The sequence below is a fragment of the Pavona decussata genome, unplaced genomic scaffold (genome assembly GCF_977016875.1).
Source record: "Pavona decussata unplaced genomic scaffold, jaPavDecu1.1 SCAFFOLD_19, whole genome shotgun sequence".
In the NCBI taxonomy this organism is placed as follows: Eukaryota; Metazoa; Cnidaria; class Anthozoa; order Scleractinia; family Agariciidae; genus Pavona; species Pavona decussata.
Window position 1 is genome coordinate 1,027,984 of NW_028145442.1, and position 27,001 is coordinate 1,054,984.

A 27,001-nucleotide genomic window follows, 5' to 3' on the forward strand; every position below is an offset into this window, starting at 1 on the left:
TCACAATTTACCCCTTAGAACTAAGAGTTTTCCCTTGGATAAGTTGCGGATGTTTCTGTTAGTACTAGAGTGGTAAAGCACATGGACTGCTATGACTGAAAATCGTTCACGTTGAGAACCTTGCAAAATACAATTAAACCTTGCGTGAAGAAGCAAGAAGCCTCTGGCTATTTATTCATATCCCTTCGGTCTCCATCAACAATTGAACATGAGTGCTCTCCACCTGGTCTCACTCTGCATCAAAGGTCGCTTAAAATTCAAGTTACCCTTTAGCCAGCGCTCATTGTTACCCAGGGCCCAGTTGTTCGAAAGCCGATTAACGCTAATCCAAGATTTAAAGTTGTCGGAGTTTTTATCTCGCTCGTTTAACACGGTCTGAAAAGGCTAACTTCAGGCTAAAGGTTAAGAAAAGTCTAAGTCAATACTGAGGGACAAAAATCTTTTGGAGAACCTTTATTGATTAATAATCAAACTCTAATCAAAGTTCTGGTAAATCTAGGATTAACTTTATCGGGCTTTTTAAGCTAATCCTGAGTTGACGTGAACTTTGATTCGAGTATATTTCCTAATTCGTAAGGATTCGTCGAAAAGATTTTTGTCCCTCAGTTTTGCCTTAGACTATTTTTTACCATTAGATTAAAATGAGCCTTAAAAATAATCTTTAGTGAGCGAGTTGGAAACCTTGGTTAACCTATAATCGTGGGTTAGTGTTAAACGGCTTTCGAAGAACCCGGCCCAGAAGTCTTGTTGATCACCCAGAGTTCTGTGTTGGCCGCACGAGAAGTGGATTTTCAGGGCAAGCGATTAAGGTGAAGCAGTGGAAAGCTTTTGAACTGGGCAATTTTGCCCCGCCCTACTTACCCCATCAGATTGCTTGATGATGTTTTATTTTCACAACAACCGACTACGTACTGTGTTAGAATCGGCTTTCTACTTCTTCCATTGAATATTAGATTTTGTTTATAACCGTGTAAACTCACGCATCTCTCTGGTTGAAAATACACCCTCGGTAACCAAACCTAAAATTAAAGTGAACTAGAAGAGGTTAATCTTTGAATTCATAGAGGGACTCGGTGTTTTCCTCGTCCAATTTTCGTGCACTGATGTTTATGACACTTTTCTCCTTTTTTATTTACCGATCGAGTTTTAATGATTAAACTTACGATTTTTCGTTGTTTGTCAATACAAGTCGATCTTTTCTGGATAAACACGACAAACGAAAATTCCTTCAGAAGATCTCTTATGAAAATCTCTTGCTTGAGGCAAGTCCAACGCGCTTAACACTCTAATGAGGGCTGTGGTCAGCAAGCACGCTTAACTGTTCAGAAACTGTGCCTGTTTACATTCACAACACAGCCAGGAAGGGCCTCTCATGCCAAACGAAGCAGAGGAGACGTGCCATATGACGTATTGCCCATGAACAACAACCAATTACATTGAAGAACTGTAGGGTCGTAGTCAGCGACTGAAATACGAGCCAAGAAATCCGGATATGGATTTCTTTTAGTTTTAATCGCGTTCTGACACGCAGCTGAACAAACATTATTTAAGCTTGCAAAGAAGCACGCAATCTTCAATTCTTGTATGTTTGAGACTGAAGAGGGGGACGCATACAAAGCCATTAGAGATTGTCACTATATTGTAAGTTATTTTACGTTTTATTCAAGCAAGGTGCGCTAATATAACTCTCAGGTTTTGCTTAGCTCTATCGAGTTTTTGTAGCTTTTCAATACCATGTAATTATCAAAATCAAACTGAGCAAGTTCCTAAACGTACGTCTCAATATGGGCTACACCTGAACTTAAAGATTTCAAGTCCTTAATTTTCGTATCGGTGACAATTCTAGCTAGTCAGTTAAGGTAATTCACGGAAAACCACTACTTAGTTTTTGCACAAGAATTCATACTAAAAAACAAATATACTGAGACTACTTCAGCGCATAAGACAAAAAAGGGCAATTCAAGACGTACTCAGTGGTATCGGAAATCTTGTATTTTAACTTCTTGTCAACCGATACGGCCACGACCTGTACTACTCCAGAATCTGTTTGTTCGATAAACAACGTTTCTGTACGTGCTTGGTAGCATGAGCGAGATACGTGCTCCGGGTGAAATAGTTCAGAAGAAGCAAGAGTGATGATTTACAGTGATGACAGCTAGTACTCTTCTGGGTTTAACTGCCTTGTTATTTCAATTTTTTTTAATCTTCAGAAACATGAAACATTAAGGGACATCATAGACTATCATAAGTAAATCCTGAACAGGTGCCATAAATTCCCATGAGCGCATAGACCAACACCATCCCCCGCTTCATCAGTGGGAAAATCTGACAATGGCAAATAGCCCCCTTGACCCAGGTTGCCAGTGCATGTATCACCGCAGCTCCGAGTCTCTTTCTGAATAGTAGGAATATTTTCGGTATTTGGTTCTATTAATTTTGTGACGTGGGCTCTCCTGTTGAAAGATCTTATTTATTATTATTATTATTATTATTATTATTATTATTATTATTATTATTATTATCATCATAATTATTATTATTATTGTTATTATGGATTGTGAACAGTGCGAAGACAGAGAGCTGATAACCAGGAATCGACAAAGGTCAAGTCATGCATAAATCATAAAGAGCGCTAATTTATTCTAGCTTCTGACAAAAACATGGCGTGAGCCATGACCTGCCACTTAATCTCCTTGAAATAGGTCCACACCGCATTTAAAGACTTTATCCGAGGGACGTGCTGCTATGCATGGAAATGACCTCTTAAACAAAAATAGGTCCGCAATGCGTACAGGTGTCTACTGCAGAATGTCAGGTAATGGAGCAAAATAACTCATGAAATTCAAGTTTTCTTTCATCAAGAACTGGAGAGGGTATTTGTACTATTTTTTCGTTTTGTTTGGGACTTATTTCAATGTGACAGTGTGTGCAGGTGGTTGTTTTGTTTTATAAAAGTAGCGTTTGTTTTGCTATCTCATTGTAATACAGATGCTCGGGTATCTTGGCAAGAGTGTATAAATGAAGTACGGCATTCATGTCAAACGCAATTAACAGTGGGTCTTGTGGTATTTAGACTCGAGACATTATAGTTTGTGAGATGATCAAATTTTTAGACAATTTGGTGATTTTGCTTAAGAAATGTTTGGACATATATCCTGAACTAGTGTTGACCTTAATAACACATGTAATTTACTTTTTCTGTGACAAAAAAAGGAATTTGAGTAAGAAATAATTGGATATCTCTTTAAAATCGTTCGTGCGGAGGAGCTAATCTTATCAAATGAACTGTTTTTGATTTCTTTGTTTTTCGCTGCGGTACTCAAGGAGACTACCTAAATATTACGACGCTTACAATAAAACTTACTGAAGAAACTATCGTTTCTGTATTTATGCATAATACAGTAAGTTTTATAGTTAGCGGCTATGCTTCTCAGTCTAGATGAAGGGGGAGACAATTTCCTGATTGTTAATTTTAGAGTTCTTCGAATCATTCGTTTCTTCATTGCGTTTAAAATCTTTTTTTCAAATTTATCCTAGATGGTTCACGGCTCCAACTTTTATACGCTTTGTAGTCTCTTTGTCTTTGTCTCACTGTTTTCCTCCAATTATTATCATGAAGATCTACTTGATGCAAGTATGCAACAGATACATCGTATCACGACCTCCATCGTCCTTTGTCAAGTGCAAGCTCACCATATGTTGACTTTTGTCACACAGAGTCTCGAGAACATCGACAAATTTCATACGATACTTGTATTTAACACATTCTGTAAGGCTTAAAGAACATTGAAGATTTAGGACAGGAATATATGGAAACACTTTTCTTGAAGCCAATTTACTCTTGTGTAATGTGCAAACTAATTTGTGGCAAATCAAGTTGACATATTTTGTGTTGCTGTTGGGTAAAACTGCAATTGCTCGCATTCCTTTCTGACTGAAAATCTCTGCAACTTCTACACATTTGGAAAGATCGAGAACATATGAAAGGTAAAAACGGTACCTAAAAGACAATAGATTTGAAAACAACCCAAGGTACAGAGAAAAAAGTAGGTTTGGGAAAGGAATATAGGAAAAAAGATATCTTTAAGTGCAATTTATTCTTGTGGATAGGATAAGATATTTGTTTACAATTGCCTGCATTCCTTCCCGAATTTTATTTGTGTTCTGCTTTTGTAACTGTGCTAACGTGCCTTGAGTTTGAGACCAGTGGGTCGATCTGTTACCGAAGTGGGTCTTTTTTTTAACAAGGTTGGTGGCTTCGTGAATTTCTAAACATCTTCAAGGTTCTGTGAACAACAGACAGCGTTGCTTCATCCGGTGCTAGAAGAGCATAGTTACGATTCATGACTAATTTATTGGCCAATTAAACTTCTGCGAAGTAAATAACGCTCCAGCGAAGTAAATAACTCTCCAAAACATTAAATTGTTCCTCCAACTTTTTACGTAAAAAGTAAATTACAAAACTAAAACTTATCCTCAGCAAAACACGCTTCGTATATCCCCACTGCTACAAGTCTTCACTGCACTCCCGAACAGCATAAAATGACTGCACTGAGTAACCTCGTTCCATGACTTGAGTTTATAGGGATTTATGTTCGGACATATTTAATCGCTCTGTTTTCACTTGTGATTGGCTGAGATTGGAAGTGCGATAATTTATTGATTACCTACGGATTATTGATTTTAAAAAACTTTTTCTTCAGTTTTCAAGATTTGATGGCTTAGTGTCTTCTGCGCAAGCGCAGTAGACACAAAAATTAATCTGACGAAATTTGGCTCGCCTCCTTGAACGTACGGACAGATCATTTCTATTTATACCGAACTCTTTGCATCTTAAGCAGTTTTATTCCATATCTACTGATTTTAGAGACCACGGCCTTTAATCTATTCGTCATGTCCTGAAAATCGAAGAAATCCAAACGCAAAATGGGAAATGGCTTTTCCTCGAAGACGTCCATGTCCTCTTTTCAGCGGCTGATTATTGATCAGGGTTACTGTGTTTCTTTCCATTTTGAGATCCTAAAAAGTGCCTGAGGGCAGGAGTTGCCAAGGATTAGTAAGAACTCCGACCTTACCCACATTCCATTTAACAACAAGGCTGTTTTATGGCAGATATCATCTGCATGCATATTTGCATTCGCTAATTATTTCATATTTTAATTTACAGCCTATTGAGAAATCGATTGACCAATCTGCTCAGCTGATAGCCATGTTCAGTTTGTTGTTTCTACTGACAACAATCTGCGTTGCGACAGCAACCAACGACAGCAAGACAACCTCCCAAGCCGCGGTAAATGTTATAAAAACTGACTTTATAAACTTAGAAAGGATCACTTCTACAAACAGCAGATCATGATCAGCAATGGACTAAAGAAAACAACCTGAAAGATGCAAGGCTGATCGAACAGCTACAGTATTTTAATAACATTGCCCAATGTTTCGGTTGGACAAAACTAACCTTCATCAGGGGCTGGAAAAGCTAAGTGAAAATGGAAATAAACGGATACATTATTTAAAACAAGTTGAGATGAAATGTGAAATGATGATTTACGATAGGTTAAAAAGAAGGACTGTAAAAAAAAAATAAATAAATAAATAAAACATCGGTAAAAAAACAGAGAAGGTATTTAACAGACGCCATGAAACTTAAATCTTTTATAATTTCATTGTATTTTTATTGATATACCTTCAATGTTTTGACCGTGATAGCTTTAATTTTCTTTGTTTACTTTTTCCAAACTAGCAGTCACCTTCCTTCTGTTATGGATGTGGCATTCCCGGCATGCACGGAAACCCTGGTTCACCTGGGGCACCAGGCCGTGACGGACGTGACGGGCGTGATGGGCGTGACGGAGCCAAAGGTGACCAGGGATGGCCGGGAAAGATTGGACCCCAGGGACCTTCTGGTGATATGGGCCCCTCTGGTGTAAGGGGGCAGCAAGGTGCTAAAGGAGAACCTGGAGTCCAAGGTCCACCCGGCCATAAAGGAGAGCTTGGTCCGATGCCTTTTAAAAACTGGAAAGAATGTGCCTGGAAAAATTTGAACGATGGCAAAGACAATGGATTAATCAAGGTAAGTGCTGAAGCAGCGTCCAAGATATCCTATCAAACTATGATTTCCCAACAGTAATTAAGAAAAGCTTCGCTTATTACGCGATTAAGATAAACTAATCTACTTTTCTATGTCATGTTTTCATGAAAAGGACTGTGTGTTCGCCAAGAACTTCTCTGATACAGCCCTTCATGTTTACTGGACCGGTGCCTTAAGAATCTACCATTGTACCGCTTGCTGCAAACGTTGGTACTTTACTTTCAACGGTGCCGAATGTTCATCCCCTCTACCCATTGACGGTATAGTGTACATGGAACAAGGTGGCTCTCAAGATCTTCATCGCGTCCGCCATATTGAGGGCCACTGTAGCGACATCCCTAAAGGTACGGTTCGCGTGGGATTCTGGGTTGGCAATTGCCAGAGTTATCGCGCTGCTGATGCCTACACCGGATACATTTCAGTGTCCCGGATCTTTGTCGAAGAGGTTCCTAGAGGGCAGGCTTAGATCCTTCATGATGCGCTATCAACTGTTTAAAAGCGCTTTTTGTGAGGTAGAGTTATAGCGAGAGCAACTTTACAATATTTTGATCTGTTGTTGTTGTTATGAACTACGGTCTCCGAATTTCCAGAAAAAAATATTTTTTATCTTATGGAAAATGCTAAACTTTATAGGTTTGTTACTGCGAACTTATGCTGAATTAAAGACAGGAAAAAAATTGCTTGCTCTGGATTTTTGCGTCATCTTATCCAGCTTCAAACTATTAATTTTCCAAGTTCAAGTATGCAGAAAAGGTGTTGAGGCCCAAGAGCTTTTATTTACTATGTGAAAGGTCGTATAGACTTTATGAATAAATGGCTGACATTTTAATATTCTTTTGTCTGCATTCAAATTAGAAGGACTAGGACAAGGAGGACAAGGTGAAATATGGTTTTGATTTTTGAACTCAAGAATGAGGTTAGTAAGGTTAATTCGAATGCAAACAAAAGAATGTTAAAATGTCAGCCATTTTGCATAGGGTCTATACGTAGTTCACAATTCCATCCATCTCAAACCACGTTGGAAGAACCTGTTGTAAAGCACAAATAACAGGGCCTTGAAACTGAAAATACTGCTCAGTAGTTTTCATTTCTGTAAAGCACTCGCTCGGCGAACGAGATTATTTTCAGTCTCTAGCTTCACTGTCTCTAGCCTGCGAACGCAGACGTATTTCCGGCTGTCGAGATTCTCTCCGCCGCCGGAAATACGTCTGCGTTCGCAGGCTACACTGTCTCTAGATCTGTCTTCTATGATTTTAAAACTTTTAGAAAACGAATCCATAATACGATGGTGCAACATCCATAAACTGCTTTTTATTCTGTATATAATTATTATCTATTTTATTTATTTATTTATTTATTTATTTATTTATTTATTTATTTTTTATCGTGACATGCCTGTAAACTAGTAAACTAGTTGGTGCAGTTTTTGAACTAAACTGTTAAGCTAAGCGCATATTTTCCCACTGTAAATAAAGTTCAGTATTTCAGTATTTTCAGTTCACTACAGTGGATCCGTTGTAAGCAAAAAGGAACTCCAGATTGAGAATCCTATAAACATGACACCACAAGGATTGTAGCTGAACGTAGAAACTACAAAACAAACGTGCAGGCAAATTGGTAGCAACTGTCCCAATGTTTGTGCAAGCATTAAAGCGCCTGTCCACGGATAGTGTTCGTTGAAGCTTTGTTGTGTTAAATAGTTTGTTATTCTTTTTTTAAGTTTGAGTGGTGGATTTTTTCCTTTCATCGTCAATGCTTTCAACTTGCACAACTCTCCTGAAAAAAAAAAAAAAAAAAAATCACGCAACCGCCAAACCAAACCCGGAGACATCATTGTAATCAATCCGGCAACAAATGGAAACAACCGCCATGATCTAGAACGCGAAATATTCTCGTCCTCGTAACCCAAACAGTTTTTAAATTGTGGTACACCACAACTATGAAATGAACGTCGGGGACATAATAATTTCCATATATCAAATACCTACCATCGTCTACGATCCAACCGCTGACCAAAAGATCGTGGGCTCTGGGTGCGAGGATAAGCAAGCGAGGCAAGAAGCGTGCCACCAAACTGATCAAAGTCACGATTTGTTTCCGCTTTACATCTACTTGGTTGAAAAAGTGGAGCGAGGATAGTTTATTAACCGGATAAAAGTTTTAACAGAGTTCTTTGATTTAGCAAATTATTTTAGAACGTTTAGCGGCCCATGTTAGACCCTAGCTAAATGTCATGATGACATTAGCCATAATGAAATCCACTGTCTTGGTAACAAAATGTTGTCCATGACGTTTGACTAATGTGAGCATGATGTTGTACAAATGTTGGGCAATGTTGGAACGTTTAGCCTCGGCTTCAAACAGCAACCTCGTTCCCAGGGACGTTCTGGGAACGAGGTTCTTCAAACAGGATAATTATTCGTGGAGCTCAGTAATTATTTCATTTGGAAACTGGATTTCTTATTAATTTTGTAACTTTTCTACTCTGACGAAAGCAGCAGGAGATTGCCGAAAATTCAGTTAGGTTTTGCGTTTTTTTTAAACAATGTTTTTGTTAGATCACATATGGAAGTTCTTTTCTCAACAAATTCTTAACTTTCAGAAGATCGAGGTCTTGTTTGGCGCGACGCGTCAGTTATGCGGACAAAGATCTGGGCACCCTTAGCTTTGCTTTAGACAGAAATCAGTTTTGATTCTTCGAAGTTGGTGAAAATAACAAGGATTGAGTGAACAAGGAGCTGCAATAAAAACATTTAAACAAAGGATTTTAAAAAGATGTAAATATGGGCCGGGGTGCACGGCAAATTTCATTGATAACATTTTGTTACCAAGGCAATGGATTTAATTATGGCTAGTTTTGCGATCAGTTGAAATTGTGTTTGTAGCAATGGGTTTTCTTGGCATTGTTTCAAGTGTTTGTATCATGATGATTATTTTTTTGTAATGGACAAAAATTTTTACTAGTATGGTATGAATTAAGCGAATAGGAAGCCATTTTTTTCGCTTAAGATCTTATCATTATTTAGAGTTAGATTGTAATAGTCAAGCTTATATTATCAAAACAAATTTATGCCGGCGTTTTGTCAAGCGTCCGTTAACTTGAAGATTACTACGCAAGTTCTAGCACTAATCGTTTTATTCATCGTGGGATTTATACTAACCGATTCTTGAGCAAAACTTGCGATCAGAATATCTGAGAATCAGTTAATTCATTTTCCACAAAAAGCTCATTCGTATCTGGAGTAATCACCTATATTATACAGTGGCTTTATCCCTCAATTCATTAAAGCTACCCAAATATTACACACATCTATTGATTGTTCAAACTGATATAAAGACACGATACTGAACCGATAGGCTATTTCAAACGCTGATAAATCTTGCATCAAGCCATCATCCACAAACCTCAAAAAAACAGTTGGAGAAACCAAGGTCCATATATCCTCTTCGATGGGTAAATATGATTCAACAATTGACGAAATGTTGGGCTGCGGTCTCGTCTCTCTTGTTCTTCGGCACAGAGCAGAACAGGATACACTTTAATTTAAGCAGGGTAGCTTCGTCCGGTCGAAGGTGGCTTAATTAGTTTGCAATTTTTTGTTCACGTCATCACAAATGTCTCAACGCGTGGAAACTATAAATCAATGTAAGACGACAGTTGATGAAAACAAAGCACCATTGGTGTCACCTAAGTTTCGACCATTTGTTACAGTCAACAATTGTTAAATAGAAGAAAGACCCCAGCAGTTATTTACACAACTTTAAGCCTGAAAAAAAACCAGGATTTCTTTTCGCAACTGCTTAAGTTGCGTAAATAACTGCGAGGATCCTTCTTCTATTTAATCTTCCACCCGCTGTTCAAATATATGTTTCATATATTCACATTCATTTATTCATCCTTCACGGGTATATCACGAACTCGCAATATGACCAGGGGCCCGTTTCTCGAAAGTCCCGGTAACTTACCGGGCCCGATACGGTGATGTTGGTGATAAATGTTTCTTAACAGAAGTCAATTTATGTTAGCTTTGAATACTAAATTTTAAAATCTTACAATTCTATAAACACATTGGCCAAGTACCATGTCCGTAATCACAGTGTAATCGGCGAAAAAAACATTTAAAAATATACTTACTGGGCCCGGTAAGTTACGGGACTTTCGAGAAACGGGCCCCTGCTCCCAGTTGGTAGAGTACGGCAACCAGCATCGCAGAGGTCATGGGTTCGAATCTCGTTCAAGCCTTAATTTTTTTCGAGCTTTCTTTTCACAACTGACGAGGGCCTTTCTTTTTTCTTCACCAGCAGTTCAAATATATGTTTCATATATTCATATTCAGTCATGTACATATTCAGCCCGCGAATACAACCGCTTCTTGTATCGCTAGCTGTGGTCCTGCGTCGGTGGGGGAGTGGAAACTAATGTTTGGTTTTCGCATCTTTGTCGTTGAAAGAAATGACAAAAACGCATCCGTTTAGCAGATTTCTCCATTATTTGATATGGAACCGTTCTTACGAACACATGACCATCTGTGGCATTTCTCTGCATCATGGTAACACAGAAACCCACAAAAGTTGAGTGCAAAAGTTTATCTTCTAAATCGACACTCTTGATGCCCACGGAATTCACGAACTCTTCTCATTGGACTAATTTATTCTTTGTTTTCCACGTTGCCATGCTCCCAGCAATAGCGCAGCTTCACTAATCATACAACCCACAACTCCTTGATTCGCTTTGACCAAGGGCTAACGCTAGCTTCCCACGCAGTCATTTTTAGGTAACTCGTATTATTGTGGGGATAGATTGCAAGCAGTCCCTTTCTGGATAGTCGAGGGGTCGCGCGAAATAGCCGAGCGCGAAAAAACTGGAGCCTCTCCCCCAGTCTCTTCTCGTTTATCTCTCCCCGCTTGAAAGACAAAATCTTCCTGAGTCAAGCAGTAGGAGAAATGGTAAATATTAAGTCTCTCTGCTAAATACAAATATAAAGATATACAAAAAATAGCTACAATGTAAGAAACATTTCCTTGTTAATACTTTTATTTTCTTGTATGATACATTTGTAGAATGTTTAGAGAATTCAATGTAACTTGTCTTGTATTGGTTGTGTTATCCTTTTTTTTGCAACTTACATCTCATGTAACTGCAGTGTTGCACAGGTCTATTTACTGTTCGTATTATTTACTGTTCATCTTGTTGGGCGCTTTCCATTTGTCAGTATTGGCCCGCCATACCAGACAGTTCGTAAACGGAACGTACCAATTTGAAGGATAAGTTTTATCCTTGTCCTTCGAATTTCTTGAAAATCGCGTGTACCATTTTCGGATTAATTATCTTTCAAGATTTTGCAGCACCATCCATTCAAAATAACTCATTAGATTTACAGACTAGGCGGTCTGGAAGGGAAAAGCGTCCGAGAATGGCGTCTTTTTCTCTCATTGTGCTCAAATGCTCAGTTCCATTTTTCAGTGAACTGATGGTCTACTGTTCAACTCTTCCACCCTTCAGCAGTTACTGATCAAACGGACAGTGAAGGTCCTCTGTACGACTACCACATAAGAAGACTATTGTTGCCCATAACTGATGACCGACGTTTCAGAGGATTCTGAGAACAGAAAAGTCCAACCGCGCACAACTGATGAAGGGTACGCGCCTCGTTTGCTCTTTCATTGCTCTTAACACACCTCATCTTATCTTTTCCGCCGTCACTAGTCTAGTTCTTCCATATCACCGTAATCTTCCCGTTCCTTAACTACAGCTTTGTCTTTCTTTTCTGACGATTTGCAAGAGCTGATAGCCTTGGGGATCTCTCTGTGCGCTGAATTCTGAGGTGCGTAAGAAGTCAAAGGCGATAGCACCTTGTCAATATCCTCGCGAGTGAGCGCCAGCCGACCGAGTAGAGCGTCGAACTCATTGCAACACGATTCCATTGCTTGTGACAGCAGGCAGTTTTTTTTTCTTTGAAGTCTAAATTTAAACAAATAAATAAACAAATAGACAAAAAAAAATAAGCAAGCAAGCAAGAAAATAAATAAATAAATAAACAAACAAATAAATAAAATGAAATAAACCGAGTGCGCGCCGTGCAACTGTTTTAGCATAAACTATTGACCAATCTATTTAACAAAGAGTCTGACAATTTTCCTTGCACGCGTTGGAAGGGCAGTCTACCTAACATTTTACAACAACTTTCAAAATTCCCGCGCGCTGATTGGCTCGTAGCTATTGTTTATAAGAGTTTATATAATAAGCTGAATTCTACACGCATTTTGATTGGTTCTTACTTATGATCTATTGGAGGACAGACGCATAGATGACGTCACCATGAACAAATCTTGCTTCTTTATAAAATAAAACAAATAGATTCCCCGTGCGTCTGTTCAGAAATAGATCACAGATGACGTCAAAATGTGCTAAGAAAAAAAGTGGCACATGAGCCGCAGCCGAGTGTCACTTTTTTGTTCTTACCACATTTTGACGTCATCTGTGATCTATTTCAGAACAGACGCACGGCAACATGGAATCTATTTGTTAATTAGACCATAGAAAACCGCCGTCGATTTGTTAATTAGATAATTTAGCGCCATTGCGTAGCTTATCAGATTGCGAATTTGCCTAACAGTCGATCAATGAGTTATGCTAATTGTTTGTAGTTAACTCGAGCCATCATCATATTACAGTTATCTCTCCAGTTAACTCGTCCACATCGAGAAACAGCTAACTTCATTGAAAACATTAAAAGCGTGTGACATTGCTGTTCTTGTGTCCAGTGAGCTTCCTTCTAATGGAGGAATTCACACTGTGCGGCACGTTACCGTGTGCATGTCATACTCACATTACAAGCAATGTTAATGCGACAATTTTCCATTGAAGCGGCTTCAGGGTTATGTTTGTATTGCAGAAACTGCAGAAACGAAAGAAATCAGTTAAAAAGATTTATATTTATTTTCTTTGCTAACCCCGACGCATGATACGAGTTTACGTTTTCCCGCCCTTAGCATCGGTTGCATCTTACGGCACCCGGCACCGGTTACACGTTTTCCCGCGCTTTGTACGCACGTTCTTCAGTTGAGGAACGTTATACCACTCTAACCAATCACGACAACGTTAGACAACACTGTACCAATCAGAATTCATAGCAATACAAGTAACTGGCGTCAAGGGCGGGAAAATGCGTGCGGGCAAGTCACGATTGGTTTTTTAGTTTGACTTCTAAATGGTTGAAAAAATAGCGCGAGCCTTTTTTTGCTATCAACGAAGCGTAGTAATGCAAAGCTAGCAAAAACACAATTAATTTGACACTCGACGAAAACCGCTCTACAATGTTTTCTTCGCAAACGAAGATGGTTGGTTGGTAGAGGAACAAAAAAAACAAAAAAAAAAAAACAAAAAAAAAAACTACGCAAAAGAAAAAAAAAAAGAAGGAAAACCAGGTGCTAGATAATTTCAAGTCAAACTATTTTTCTTACCTGTGGGCTATTATTTTCGATCGCAACTCCGGGCAAATTTTAAAATCAAATAATTTTCAATTTGAAAATTTGTTTAAATGCTCGGGGCCACAAACATCTTGTACCATACTTATCGAGGGTAAGGAAAAAGCCAGTTTTTTTTTTTGCAATGAGACGTTCTCACTTCAAATTATGTTGCATGAGCTATAAGATGTCTTATACATGAAAAATTCTTAGAAGTACTCAGGAAAAATGAAGCAGGCAGTAAATCAGGAATTGTCTTACAAGCAGTATTTAGATAAGAAAGATAAGATAAGATAAGAAAAGATAAGAAAAGAAACGTTTCGTTTGGTTTTGACATAAATAACAACAGACATTAAAAAACCGATGCCGCTTTCGGTATACTATATTAATAATGTTCTTGTATCCAACACTCCGGGGGCAAAGTTTATCAACTCACCTAAACGTGCGCACCAGTTCAGTAAGGTCACGTGATATATCACCCACGGTCAACTTGACTTCACTTAACAAGTCTGGCAAGCTGAACAAGAGATGAAGACAGAAAAACTACTACAACGACTGCAGTGAGCTTGAGATGTGGCAATTAAACAAACCCAAGTTGGACCGGTTGTGTTGTGTCCGACAACGTTACTCCACATTGTCACTCTCTACTCAGGTATATAATGGAATTATTCGGCCAACCGTAAGGAACCCTTGCAAAATGCCTCATGTAACCCTACATACGACTAGCATTCCATCAGGTGTTGGGGGTGGGGGTAGTAGCAGGGTACTCAACATTGTACAGAAGCATGTCCGATATACTGCTGGGATTAGGCCTGGCACAGGAAATCCATTTTTAAATTTTCTGCACCAGTCTTTAACCACATTAGTTGATTAGTTGACTATTTTTACTGTCTTACTTACGTTCGAAACAACTTGTCCAGGACGATTCGTCTTCTAATGGTTCTTTGCGACTTTGAGTCGATCGGTGGTAAAATACAGACTGGATTCTGGAAAAAAATTAAGACTAAAAATAACGCCTGGCCCAAGTTGTTCGAAGAGTGGATAACTTTATCTAGTGGATAAGTTGTTATCCAGTAGATAAAAATAATTAATGTATTATTTGGAGTAAATTTTATCTGCTGGATAGCGATTTGTCCACTAGATAAAGTTATCCGCTCTTGAACAACCGGGGTCAGGTGAATAAAATTGGGCTGTTAGCATCCATTGCTACTTCTTCAACATGGTCAACATTGCTTTCTAATCTTCCAAAAATAAATAAATAAATAAATAAATAAATAAATAAATAAAAAATGAAATAAGAATGAATTTTATGAACCTTATCAAGGCTTTCTCTTTCTTTAATGACGATATCTTCTTCGGAGATTTTTGAGCTCGTCCCAGACTCCGAATCTGAATCCGAATCCTCTTCAGCATTGATCGCGGGTTGGAAGAAGCGAGCAGCCCTAGCCATGAAGGAGTCTGGGTCTAAAACGTCAGATGTACTCGATAAATTATATATAGCTATGTAAGTGGGATTTCAGAATAAAGAATAGGAAATAAAATACCGCGCAAAATGAAGATTCGACAAGTTTGCCGACCTCTGCGGCTGGTGTAGTCAAAGAGTTTTGGCGGCAGAGAAGCCGGCAGAAGGAGAATGGGGCGGGCGTAAATTGTACTCTTCTCCTGAGGTCCGTCTTCTAAATATCCAGACTGGAGAACCGCGTCTATGGATTACAGCATTTCCACGACGCGTTGCACCTCGCTGTCGCACGCGGGTATTACTAAAAGAAACAACAACCTTTTGCACCCAGGCGACTCGCGTTGGCTCCGCCACCAAAAACTTTGCATTCGTGCAAAAACCCTGCCAACCATGTTCGCTACAAGTTTGTCTCAGTTAAACTGCTACTGATATTTACTGGTCCAGCAATATGGTGAACATCTTAACCGCGGCCAAACAAAAAAAAAAACAAAAAAAAGAAAAAAGAAAGTACTCCAGCCCACACATAGCGGCTGCTCAACTAGAACATACCTTTCTTACATTCATTAAAAAGATGGAAAAAAAACACGCATTGGTTGAGTTTGGTCAGCTCGGACAAGAAATCACGTAACTCCACGTAACTCACTCAATTTAGTGAAAGAAAACTCCCACCTATTTCTTTTTCATCTGAAAAACTGCTCTTTGCTTCTGTCTTCACAGAGAAACCAAGATACTCCAGTGTTGATTGTGTACACCACTCCTGGAACACGACCCGAACAGACTGAACAATCGTATCTCTACTGAACGTTTGTTTGCTTGTGTCCTTCTTTGAAGTGAAATGTCTTTTATCAGAATAAGATTCATGTTTGTCGTGAGCTGCTGATGACGACAATGATAACGACGAAACTTCAACTGTGGGAATGTCTTTGTCATGGTAGGTGCCGCTTTTTGGTTTTGTTAATATAGGATCAGTCTCTTTTGAATCCTGATTGCCGTCGGTGAATTTGAATTTATTTAATTTATTTTCAGCAGCTTCTTGTTCACTATCACTCTGATGTCCTTTGTAACTATCGTGGTCACTACTTGCAGGGCAGTCATCTACAATTTCTTCACTAAAAGAAAATAAAACCAAATACAGCTGAAGCAAACCTATCCGAGGTAAATTAATGTCACAAATAGTCATGTAACAGCGCTTGAACCTGTGAGCAGGCATCAGGGTTCTTTCTTCATTTGCAGATCCATTTGACTGCTTTCTTAACCATTGCCAGTTTACGCTAAGTATTTTTTGCACATTTTAAGTATTGTTCAAAACACGAGCAGCAGTATTTTATCGGGATTTAAAACCACGAGGCGCAGCCGAGTGGTTTTAGACCCGATAAAACACGTGCTGCGAGTTTTTTGAACGGCTTCAAAAACATTCCTGGAAAAGCGTGTGTCAAGAGAGTTCATAACAATGATGCATCAAACACCGCATACTAATAACGAGGAGATTTTATCGGGTTTTAAAACTACAGTGTACTGCACGTGATGTTTTATTGACCATTTGATAGGTCAATAACCTTATGAATTATTAATGAGTTTTTAAAGTTTTAATACCAATTGCATGTTTTTGCTGCTAGTTCTTCTTGTCTCACTGCATTAAAAAGATTTGTGTTCTTGTGATCAGCCAGATGTACATGCACAATGTGTTGTAAGCGGGTTTGGGGTCTTAATCTTGCGAAAAACACAAAATACCTAAAAAATTCAGTGGGAATATGGTGCGGCAGCTATTACACTTATTTCCCTTTTTTCGCTGTGAATTTGAGCAAACTGATTTCCCTGTTACTGTGTACAATGAAGATGAGACCATGAATCGATTATAAAAATTATAGAGCTCCCAATATTGTCACATGTCAAATTCAGTGATTGCCATCAACAAGACTCTGTACCATCTAGTTTAAAGGTTGCTGGCTACTATGCTACTAATAATTAAACAGTCATGTAACAGTTGAGAAGAGGCAACTTTTACCTTGAATGTATTTGTTCATCATCTCTTCCCAGCAAAACATCACCAGCACCGGCTCTGTTGAGACAAAACAATAACAACAATGCTTATTATCATCCCAGTCTTTCTCACTGACTGTATATTTTGATGCTATCCTGGCAGTCTAACCTGGTATTGGTTCCCACTGGTTTAAAACACAGATCTGCAAAATATCAATAATTTTCACGTACAGGGTATGATTACAATTCTTATGCAGTCTTTTGATTTGTTAATGCCAAGCCAAAATCTTGAACCAAATCCTCTGTGGTGGTCTACATTGGACAGCAAAACCATCTGTGAGAGGCTCTTACAATAATATTTAACAGCCACTGTTATTGTGTCCAATTCACAGGGCGGAAGAGGAGTCATATTATACATGTAGTTCAGGCTAAATTAACTAAGCAAATTCATTGCAATGCAAATGAAGCCCAAATTGATCTTGTTGTTTAAGAAAAAAAGGAACATGACTAAACAAAACCATCCTGCAATCTTGTTATGCTTCTGGTGAAATTTCATCTACACGCACAAGACAAAACCTGACAATGGTCCTTGGGTTAAAGAGATCAATACCCTTGTATGGAAAACAAAGGTTTTTTTTCAGTGAGGTATGAACTGCCCAATGAGCCTTTGCTGTACATGTAGATATGTTTTTGTTTAAACCTTCTGCCCATGGGGCACTCGACTCTATCAGTTCACAGCTTAGGCCTACACTGTAATGCTCTAAGCCTGCGAACGCAGACATATTTCTGGCTGTCGCTTCTCTTCGGCGGAGAGAAGCAACAGCCGGAAATACGTCTGCGTTCGCAGGCTAAATGCTCATTGCACTGACTGAAGAAATGATAGACCTGTTCCCATGACTTGTGAAACAAGGGGACCACTGCCCACAACAGTGACCTACCTACATTGTAATGCCCACTACTACCTTTATACAAGTTATAACTAACACACAGGCTGATAAACTAGAAGAAAACGCTTTTGTAGAATGCAGCAAGAAACAATGTGAAACCCAACCCGCATATGAAGCAGAGGAATGACAAACTGCCCAGTAGACCCTGATTACATGAGTGTACATTCTCCACTGTGATAAGCTTACATGTACATGCACATACACTGTATGCATGTTATACAGTGTACTTTATTAATTTGCTGTGCTTAAGAATTTCAAATTAAGTTTAATCGTTGAACAATACTTTGTCATGTAATATTACTGCAGTCCAGAGTGGGGCTGAGGGGACAATACATAACTGGAGAATACAATGTAACTGGGGGAAACTGAATATTTCCCATACTAAGACTACTCTCCAATATTTAAAATCTGATGGAAACATTCAAACAATCTGTGAACCCTTACCTACTTGAGCTACCCTCACTCTTCAGTAGAGCAAATGTCTTTAAACTGAGGAGACACAAAACACAGCAAAAAACATATGTAAGTATGATAATAATAATCTTTATTGAGGAAATCAACGTCACTAATAAGTGATTTACAAAAGAGTCCTCGAAAATTAAAAAGAACAAAAAAAAAAGAAAAAATAAAGACTAATATATGAATATATAAAAATTTGACTAAAGACTATTTACATTTCTTAACACTCTTTTAAAACTAGCTAATGATGGGCTTTGTCTGATTGAAAGGTCTAATTTATTCCAATCGTTTGAGGCAAAATTTGTCGAGGTCCAATGCCCCCAGTTCCTACTAGATGCACTCTTACGGATATTATTTTTACTATTACTATTACTATTTTCACTATTATTTTTATTATTTGCGAGGTTCGACTGAGACAAAACCCTGGGTCTCTCCCTTGTTAAATGCCCCAGAAGCTTCAGGGAAAGAAAGGAGTAAGAGGACTAAGTTTCAATGGCAGATTTTTTTACTGTTTATTACATTAGAGCTCGATACCTTTCACCAATCCGTGTCCAGACAGGAGAATCTGAGATTTGAGATCCAAAATACTTAGAAGCCTTGAAACAGAAGTCACTGCAAAAACACTGTCAGACAAAATGTATATTCATAAAAAAAAAACTGGACCATCAACTTAAGCAATGACTTATTTAAGACACAAATGAAATACAGCAATTTTAATTTCACCGTAAGGACGGTGCCTACTATTGTTACTGCGCATACGTTCAGCGCATCTCGAGATACTTGGGTTTCCTATGGGTGGTACCTACTAGTACAGGAATATTATTGCGCGGTTTAAAACTATATAGTTACGAAGAAAGCAGAACTTAGCAAATGCTTTTGGTATCTCAAAAGAAAATTGGGGGTAGCCATGCATTTTTCAGAGATAATTAAGCTTCAATTTATGAAAAAAAAATGCCAAACATTGCTTTAAATTTTGGTGCTTTTTAGAGATATTGCTTAGTTATCCCCGAAAAATGCATGGTTACCCCCAATTTTCTTTTTGGATTCCAATAGCCCTTGCTAAGATCTGCTTTTCCCGCATAGTCATAAACCGCACAAAAATACTTTGGTATTAGTAGGCACAGTCCTTAAAAATCACTGATTGTAGATGCAGAAACAACACCAACAACAAATAACTGGGAAAACAGCAATTTTGTGGGCTTATGATCAAATACAAATGAAATCAATCATGTGTGAGCAAGGACACAGGATTGGAATAAAAATTAGTTAATTTATCCAATATTGGTATTTTATTATGCCTAGAATAAAGTAAACATACCTTTCGTTCTGTAATATCATAAACTCTATTTGTTTTCAAGGATATTTTATACTTTTGAGTTGGAATCTAGAAAAAGGCAAAACATGCAAGAAAAATGGAAACTTTCAGTGAGCTCTTGCAATGAACTTTACACATGCAAGTAATGGAACAGAACCAAGACTGACTAGAAAAAAGAAGGCCACTGATTAAAGATTTTCTTAGCATGCTTGACATGATCACAGAGAACAAATTAATTCAACAGAGTTGTATGAGCACAGCAACTAGAGGGCTTTTTTGTTTTAAAAAGTTGCATTTAATATTTTGGAGAAAACAAGTGCATGTACTGTATCTGGGTATTACTTTTCCTAGATAAGGTCTATTGATTGTGAATGTAAAAGTCTGACTGGTTTGCTATTTGCTGATATTTGCTCTGGTGATAAAAAAAATGATGCATTTCTAAAATATGACATGAATACAGGTGTTTCCTCATTGCAATCACCTTGTTGCAAGTCTACAAAACAATACACTGTACTACACTACTCCACCCTGGCCTTTTTGTGCAACTGAAAACCAGCCTCATGTTTGCTGCACAACACTTACTATATTTTTGATTATAAAATACACTTAGCACTGTAGTCTGATAATAATATCATTATTTAACAATTTAATATGTTGGCATATCATTTTAAAGGCGCTAGATAGTGACCATGGATGTGGTATCTTCGTATGCTTCTAGATCATGCAATAAACAAAATTATTGTCAGTTAATATTAATAATTAACCATACATACCTGACTCAGTTGATTGTTGCACAGTGGGTACCCACACTTCTTTGCTATCATTCTTTCTTCTATGACATCGGCATAGTGGCTTGGAGTAATTAAGTTTCCCTGAAACAATTTATTGAAATTCTGAACTTGTAAGCAGCCCCAATCACAATTCCCCACAAAACATCTGAGCCCAGATGTTGGAAAGCTGATAAACGTCAATCCACGATTTAAAGTTAACCAAGGTTAAAATTGTTTTTAAACTCTAATGTTAAGCTACATGTAGTGGTAAAGAAAAGTCAATGTCAAAACTGAGGGACAAAAATTTTTTTGAAAAATCATTATTGTACACGTAATTAAACTCGAACCAAAGTTGTTGTTAATCCAGGATTAGCTTAATAGAGCTTTGAACAACTGGGCCCTGATGCAAAGATAGTCACTTGACTTGTCCCCTGGCGCCAAGATGGGGCATAGGGACTTGATGCAACTTAGATAGTAAGCTCTCCCAAATATAAACCCATGGACTGTTCTGGTTCAGCTATTTTTCACTGTTAACATAAAGTTCCAAGCTGTTTTTATTTGTTTTTCAATCCAACTCCATTTTGGCTCACAATAATAATAGCTTTATTCCGCCAATAAGTTAGAGAAATTTTGATAGGAAGCCTGAAATAATGCTGGTGATGTTCAAAACCGACATGTAAATTTCAAATCTCTGTTCAAATTTATACTGGTCATGTGTGATGCAGATTGACTGTAATATAGTTACTTTACTTTATTTCCTTTTGAGTATGAAATATATTGAGCTCTTCTTACTTTGTGGGTAAGCAGTCCAAATTTTGCTAAGCTCAGAAGAAAGTGATGTTGAATGTACTGTACACTGCATACACAGAGCATCATGCATTTTCATTGTCAGATTTAAGCAATTTATTGTTTATTTTGTTTATCTGTTTAAATAGTGGACAAGAACAGATTGGCACAAGTACACATAGAAGGAAAACAAATTGGAATGGATCTAGTTCATCAGATCTTTTGCTACACATCAGCTACAAGAACAACTAAACTCACTGAATGAATGAGAAAGTCCTCTGAGATTTCATCTTCAAGAACAAGCTTTTCCACAATTTTATGAGCTTTCTCTTCAGCAGCTACTTGTGCACGAATTGAAGCTTCAAGCTCTTTCAACCTGAAAAAATGAACTCCCACAAATGACCTGCAGAAACATTGGCATGCTCATGATACTTAAAAAGTGAAAAGAGGAGGTTTGAAAGGGTTTCTAGTCTCGTGTGCACACAAAACTGACCCACACCATAACTAACCAGGGTGTACGTGTCAGCTGAATGAATCAAAATGTGATGTCTATCAAAAGTTGGGCGCATAACACCAGAAGTGGAAATGCAGCATAAAATCATGCGAATCAGAAATACACTGTAAAAGCCACTTGAAACATTTGTTCATATCTTTAAATTTTGCGCAGTGACCTATCTTGATTTTTTGCATGCATGCCACATTCAATATTCCACTTCAAATAGAAACGTTTGGGAAAAATTTATCTAGTAGAAATTTTTGTAGGTAAAAAAATGCCTGTTTTTGAAATAACACAAGATCTACTACACGTAGATAACCTTTTGCAATATTTCCAAAGGATTTAAAGAATTTAGGATGCTTTCCAACAATACAATAAAAACAGTAGGTCACCGACTTAGTTTTTGAGCTATTTTGCAAAAACTGAAAGTGAGAGGTCCTTTTTGTAGAGCTGAACTGTTGTCATGGTAACCACAATGATGTCAGAAAAGCATTGCCCAACAACTGAGTAACAAAGTTTGCCCACAGATGCAATTTTTTGTAATCTTTCATCATTTCACAAACACTAGAACAATGAAAAACCCGTACAAGCCTCCTTAAGGTAGTAGCAATAATGAAAAACAACAGTGCAAACATAAATTGCCGATTAGACTCAAAGCCACACCGTAAAATCCGGGTTATGAGCCCCCTCAGTTGCAGGGCCCATATATTTGTCAACAAAAATTTTATTCTAGTCACGAGCCCTCCCCCTCTCCCCCCTTATCCCTGCTCATAAGCCTCCCACCCTTGAGGAAGATGTGGAGTTTCACCTTGAGATAGATGACACAGATGATGGCATTGGTGATGATGAACACAGTTTGAAGTGGAAAGCCTTTATTAACCTTGCAATGTGAAGGAGAACTAAGATCTAAGTCTGATCTTGTTTTTTATGTTCCAGTTCCAGTTGAAGTTACAGTTTCGAATTAATTAATTTTGGTCTTTCGGTGACATTATAAGTACATTTCGTTATCAGCTTGTTTCGAAACATTTTTTAATCCCGCTTAGAAGCCGCCCCCCCCCCCCTTCCCCGGATATAAGCCCGCCCAAAAGCCCTTACGAAATTGTACAAACCCAGGGCTTATAACTGAGATTTTACGGTATGCCCTCCATGCGCAACTCAGTGGTAATGCCGCGCCAATTGTTGATAAAAACTGACAAAAACAACGCAAGAAACTAGCTTATGTTCGATAGTCTTGATAATAACTAGTCGAGTAAAGTATTCCTTCAAGGAAAGCAAATAGTTTCACTTTGAAAACAGAACAACAAACAGCAACAAGCTTTGAAAAACCCGAACTCAGAACCAACCTTTGTTGTTCAGCCGCATTTTCTTCTCTGCGTCTGGGCGTTCCGCGTGCAGAGACCTCTGGAAAAAGGCGACAATAAATATCAGCTAAGGAGAAAAGAGACATTGAAACTTTCAACTACCGGTAAGAGAATTCTCGTACTTTTCTTGTCAGATTGCTTCGGATGTTTTGGTTTGGGTTTGTGTTCTGTGGTCTCTTCCGTCAAGGCGTCCGCCATGTTGTTTAACTGCTAAAACCGCTGACACACTACCAAGTCGTACCGCCTCTGACATTCTCGACCCCAGAGCCGCTCGGCTTTGTTACGTCATTCATGCGCAAAAGATCGAGAATGCACCTCTCATGCTCAATAACCAAACTAAACCACTTTACACTGTCTGTATTGTACTCCCGGGGGGGGGGGGGGGGTACTCCCCTATATAAGGTATATAGGTATGTGCCGCCCCAAGGGGTATGGTTTTTGAGCCGTTTAGGTCTGAAAACGGGTATAGATTTTGACAATTACGGTCTGAAATCGGGTCGGGTTTTTGGGGCCGGGAACATTTACGAAAGCTTACAAACATATTTTTCTTCTCAGTACGTACCGGGAACGACTAACTGATAGCAAGAAAAAGAAATAGATAAACTATGTCATTCCAGCTTACTTTTACTCCTTGCGTCAACTTCCGTTCGGGTCTGAAAACGGGTATGAATTTTAGAGGTCAAGTCTGAAAACGGGTGTGGAAAATTGCATGTTTAGGTCTGAAATAGGGTCGGGATTTGAAGACGCGGGCGGCACACCCCCACCAAGAATTCCGAGGAGTACCCTCCCCCCCCCCCCCCGGGATTGTACTCAACAGGACAAGTTAGAGTTTCCAACCCTCCCGTTTTCGGCGATCGTTTCCGAACTACCGTTTTCGCTCAATATTCTCCCGGCTTTTTTTTTGTCACTTTCCTTAGGCAAAGGGAGATAATGTTTTCCCTGCTTCACTAGTCTTTTTTGCACGATCCCAGTTCGTCGTTTTTGTGTGGTATATCGGGCTTCTTTTACCAATGGGGCATCCTAACATAAGCCTGCGGTTTTTAGTATACAGTAAATTTTTTAAGCAACTGATCAGTTTCCTGGAAAATGGTACCCTATTCTAGACGAAAACCTCTCCGTAATTTAAGAGTTCGGTATGGCGTTAAAATTCCATCAAAAATTAGACAACAATATTCTCTCGAAAACCCACAAAAATTACAAGTAAGTCTGAAAAGGCTTACCCGGTGTGTTTTGCTGTGTTTCCAAGGCTTCTTATAGCTTCCAAACGCCGTTTTGAGTGGTTTATCTAGGTCTTAGGCTGGTCCACGTTCAGCACTGTATTATGTAAATGACAAGGTTGGAAAACTTGAGTCGAATTTGAATGTAATTTGACCCGTCATTTAAGGAGAGCACTACGAAAACCCCCGGGGGGGGTACTCCAAAAAAATTGGGTAGGGGTGTGCGGCCCGCTTCCCAAAACCCTTACCCTATTTATGACTAAAATCTGTGATTTTCCCTACCCTATTTATGACCTGAAGTAGCTTCTTCTAAAAAAAATCGAACCCAGGACAGCTCCTGCCCAGGACTAGAGTGCAAAAATCTATACCCTATTTATTACCAAAATGGCGGCAAAATGGCTAAAAGCGATTCTCTATTTATGACCAAAACAGCCGAAAAACCATACCCTTTGGCGCTGCACATACCTATATAGCCCATATAAGGGAGTACCCCCCCGGGACCAAAACCTCCGGCTAAAATTTGCTTGAAACTTGAGCACACGCTTACTTACCTCACCATAATTATGCCAAAAAGGATGATACGCGGTCCTTCTGGAGCAAATAGTAATCAGAGAAGTTCACTTATCGAGACACAGGCCTTCGTTGAAAATAAGTTGATTTCAAATCGGGCGTCATTTTTGCCGCGGACCGAGCCGTATCCCTGAAATGTCATGACAAACCGTCACCCTAGCCACTCAACCCTACGCACGGGTACTAAAATGTGCCCGATAGGTGGCCATGTAAAACCTATGGTTCACACCAATCTTGTTTCTAGGGTCTACTTATCTACTGGTACACAACGGGAAAGAGGGAGAGTTATGAGGACTTGACAGATTTGAAATTTGAAAGTCGTTCTCGTAATCTGATCTGAACGTCCCTATAGAACTTAAAACAGACATCTGAACGTCCCGTCCGAGTTTCTACTCAGTATCCGGCAGCTTCTCTTACAGTTCATACATCGCCTTTTTGTTGGTTTTTTAGTCCAAAACCATTGAAGAAGTACTTGAATTTATTCTTTCGTTGCAACTTTGGCATTTGATGAAAGGATGGAAGGGTTACTAATAAGTTCACTTCTGGCAGGTATTTTGAGTGGTCCATCCCCAGTCGGTGGGGTGCAAAAATGGTTCTTTTGATCACTACCCGTATACACTTCTTCAAGTTGTCTGTACCACTTCACTTTCAGTGTTAGTGAATTCTGAATTATTGTACGCTAAACTTGAAAATTTTACGTGCTTCGCTCCTGAAATTACTCTGTGCGAGGAATATAATAACGCAAGTAATTTGATAACAAGACCTTGTGTTCGTGTCATACAGAATCCTACACGTGCCAAACTGTGAGGTTACGGGTCATTGTCCTGTGGTGAGGTAGACTCTATACCGTGCGCGCGTGAGGATATCGCGTGTTTAAAACACGTGCCTAAACATGCGTCAGTGAGTTTATTGAAACTACCGTAAAGTTCCGATAGTAGCGACCATCGTTTATACTTTCGGGGAGTCGTTACTTCCGGGGGGTCGTTACAGTATATTCGGGGAACATAAACCATGAAACAAGCTAGCGCTAGCTCTTTTCTCCGAAATGAAAAATTATATGATTGGTGCAGAGCTCAAACAATAGACAGAATTAAGACCATTTGCACTACCCATTTCTGGTATCAGGGACAGTGAAATAAACATCGATGACCGGACTACCGCATGAATGAGTCAGCTGATGTGGAATCGATTTCTTCTCTGACTCAGTGGACGAAAGCCAGTAAACTCAGTGCTTTTAGTCCATGACACACCAATTCGTTTTATACTGCAGTATATAAAGAGTTTTCAATTTTAATTTGAAGAAACGTTCCTGTTGTTAATTAATACGAAATTCTACTAGGCGGTTTAGTTTTCACATTACTCCGTCAGTGAACTGATGTCAAGGACGAATGATGGCTTAAGGCTTTCCTGATTGTTGTAAAGTGCCTTATCGTGATCAATTCGTCCATGCACGAAGATATTAGTATTGTACATTAAAAATTTGACTATGGATTGGAAAACAATGAAGACGTTCGGTATTTGTATAAAGTAATTAAAAAAAAAAAACTTGCATGGTCTCGCTACTTTTTGGGGGACTCGCTACTTTCGGGGGGATCGTTACTTTCGGGGGCTCGCTATTTTCGGGATTTATTAGTAGCCACAAAGTTTTGACATTACTTTCAGGGGGTCGTTACTTTTGAAGGGTCGTTATTATCGGAACTTTACGGTACTACAATGTCCTGAATATCCAAAACTGCAATACCGGACATGCAAAGTTATCAATTCTCCATTTTCTCCCCTGAGATCAATCTTGTTTGCGTCCGAAATGAGAAAAACGTGGACGAAACGGCCCGGGATCAATGGCTGAATAACTTTCGGGTACCAGGATAACTGAGGGAGGGGAGGGGGGGGGCAAGATTACTCGAAGATATTAAAAGCCTTTATGTGTTTGTTATGATTTTGGTTAACGTCTCTAAAGTAAATTTCCCACTTTTCCCAAATAAAATGTTTAAGCATCTCAAATTAAGATTTTATTTGAGTCGGATAGGGTCATACTTCATATAATGGCTATACGAAGAGGCTCTGGGGAAAAAACGGGGGGGGG

At 38.8% G+C, this 27,001-nt stretch overlaps 2 protein-coding genes and 1 long non-coding RNA gene across 6 annotated transcripts; 1 reads left to right on the forward strand and 2 right to left on the reverse strand.

Annotated features, from left to right (window-relative positions):
• The first annotated feature begins 1,496 nt into the window (after nucleotides 1–1,496).
• Nucleotides 1,497–6,771, forward strand: LOC146486934 (collagen triple helix repeat-containing protein 1-like). Of its 3 annotated transcripts, none has more exons than XM_085090706.1 (4): nucleotides 1,497–1,641; nucleotides 5,168–5,290; nucleotides 5,744–6,073; nucleotides 6,204–6,771. In XM_085090706.1, the coding sequence occupies exons 1-4, from the start codon at nucleotides 1,585–1,587 to the stop codon at nucleotides 6,555–6,557; spliced, it is 864 nt and encodes a 287-aa protein (XP_084946832.1). In that variant the 5' UTR covers nucleotides 1,497–1,584; the 3' UTR covers nucleotides 6,558–6,771. The 3 variants fall into 3 exon arrangements, with proteins under 3 accessions (XP_084946832.1, XP_084946841.1, XP_084946846.1); XM_085090715.1 differs by having other exon boundaries at nucleotides 5,747–6,073; XM_085090720.1 differs by lacking the exon at nucleotides 1,497–1,641 and adding an exon at nucleotides 4,825–5,056.
• Nucleotides 6,772–6,905: 134 nt separating this feature from the next.
• On the reverse strand, nucleotides 6,906–9,840 carry LOC146486935 (uncharacterized). Its single transcript, XR_014858227.1, has 3 exons — nucleotides 8,080–9,840; nucleotides 7,319–7,867; nucleotides 6,906–7,226 (listed from the first exon to the last, which is right to left on the reverse strand). It is a non-coding gene; the product is annotated as an uncharacterized LOC146486935 (long non-coding RNA).
• Nucleotides 9,841–11,092: 1,252 nt separating this feature from the next.
• On the reverse strand, nucleotides 11,093–23,376 carry LOC146486936 (putative RNA polymerase II subunit B1 CTD phosphatase RPAP2). Of its 2 annotated transcripts, none has more exons than XM_085090743.1 (14): nucleotides 23,254–23,376; nucleotides 23,114–23,171; nucleotides 21,533–21,650; nucleotides 20,492–20,590; nucleotides 19,722–19,787; nucleotides 18,938–19,026; nucleotides 18,389–18,433; nucleotides 17,023–17,076; nucleotides 15,687–16,126; nucleotides 14,874–15,022; nucleotides 14,459–14,544; nucleotides 13,995–14,075; nucleotides 12,922–12,990; nucleotides 11,093–12,053 (listed from the first exon to the last, which is right to left on the reverse strand). In XM_085090743.1, exons 1-14 carry the CDS (start codon nucleotides 23,327–23,329, stop codon nucleotides 11,795–11,797), a joined length of 1,689 nt encoding a protein of 562 aa, XP_084946869.1. In that variant the 5' UTR covers nucleotides 23,330–23,376; the 3' UTR covers nucleotides 11,093–11,794. The 2 variants fall into 2 exon arrangements, with proteins under 2 accessions (XP_084946869.1, XP_084946876.1); XM_085090750.1 differs by having other exon boundaries at nucleotides 11,658–12,053; nucleotides 14,874–15,016.
• Between the last annotated feature and the right edge of the window lie 3,625 nt (nucleotides 23,377–27,001).

Excerpts from the sequence above, each read along its gene's own strand:
- LOC146486934 (XM_085090706.1), top strand. The coding sequence starts at position 1,585 with ATGTTTGAGACTGAAGAGGGGGACGCATACAAAGCCATTAGAGATTGT. Across the intron at positions 5,291-5,743 it reads AGACAACCTCCCAAGCCGCG|CAGTCACCTTCCTTCTGTTA; the intron begins GTAAATGTTATA and ends TTTCCAAACTAG. Across the intron at positions 6,074-6,203 it reads AAGACAATGGATTAATCAAG|GACTGTGTGTTCGCCAAGAA; the intron begins GTAAGTGCTGAA and ends TTTCATGAAAAG.
- LOC146486936 (XM_085090743.1), bottom strand. The coding sequence starts at position 23,329 with ATGGCGGACGCCTTGACGGAAGAGACCACAGAACACAAACCCAAACCA. Across the intron at positions 12,991-13,994 it reads GAACTGGTGCGCACGTTTAG|TTTCTGCAATACAAACATAA; the intron begins GTGAGTTGATAA and ends TCGTTTCTGCAG. Across the intron at positions 12,054-12,921 it reads GCATTAACATTGCTTGTAAT|ACTTCAAAGAAAAAAAAACT; the intron begins GTGAGTATGACA and ends GTTTAAATTTAG.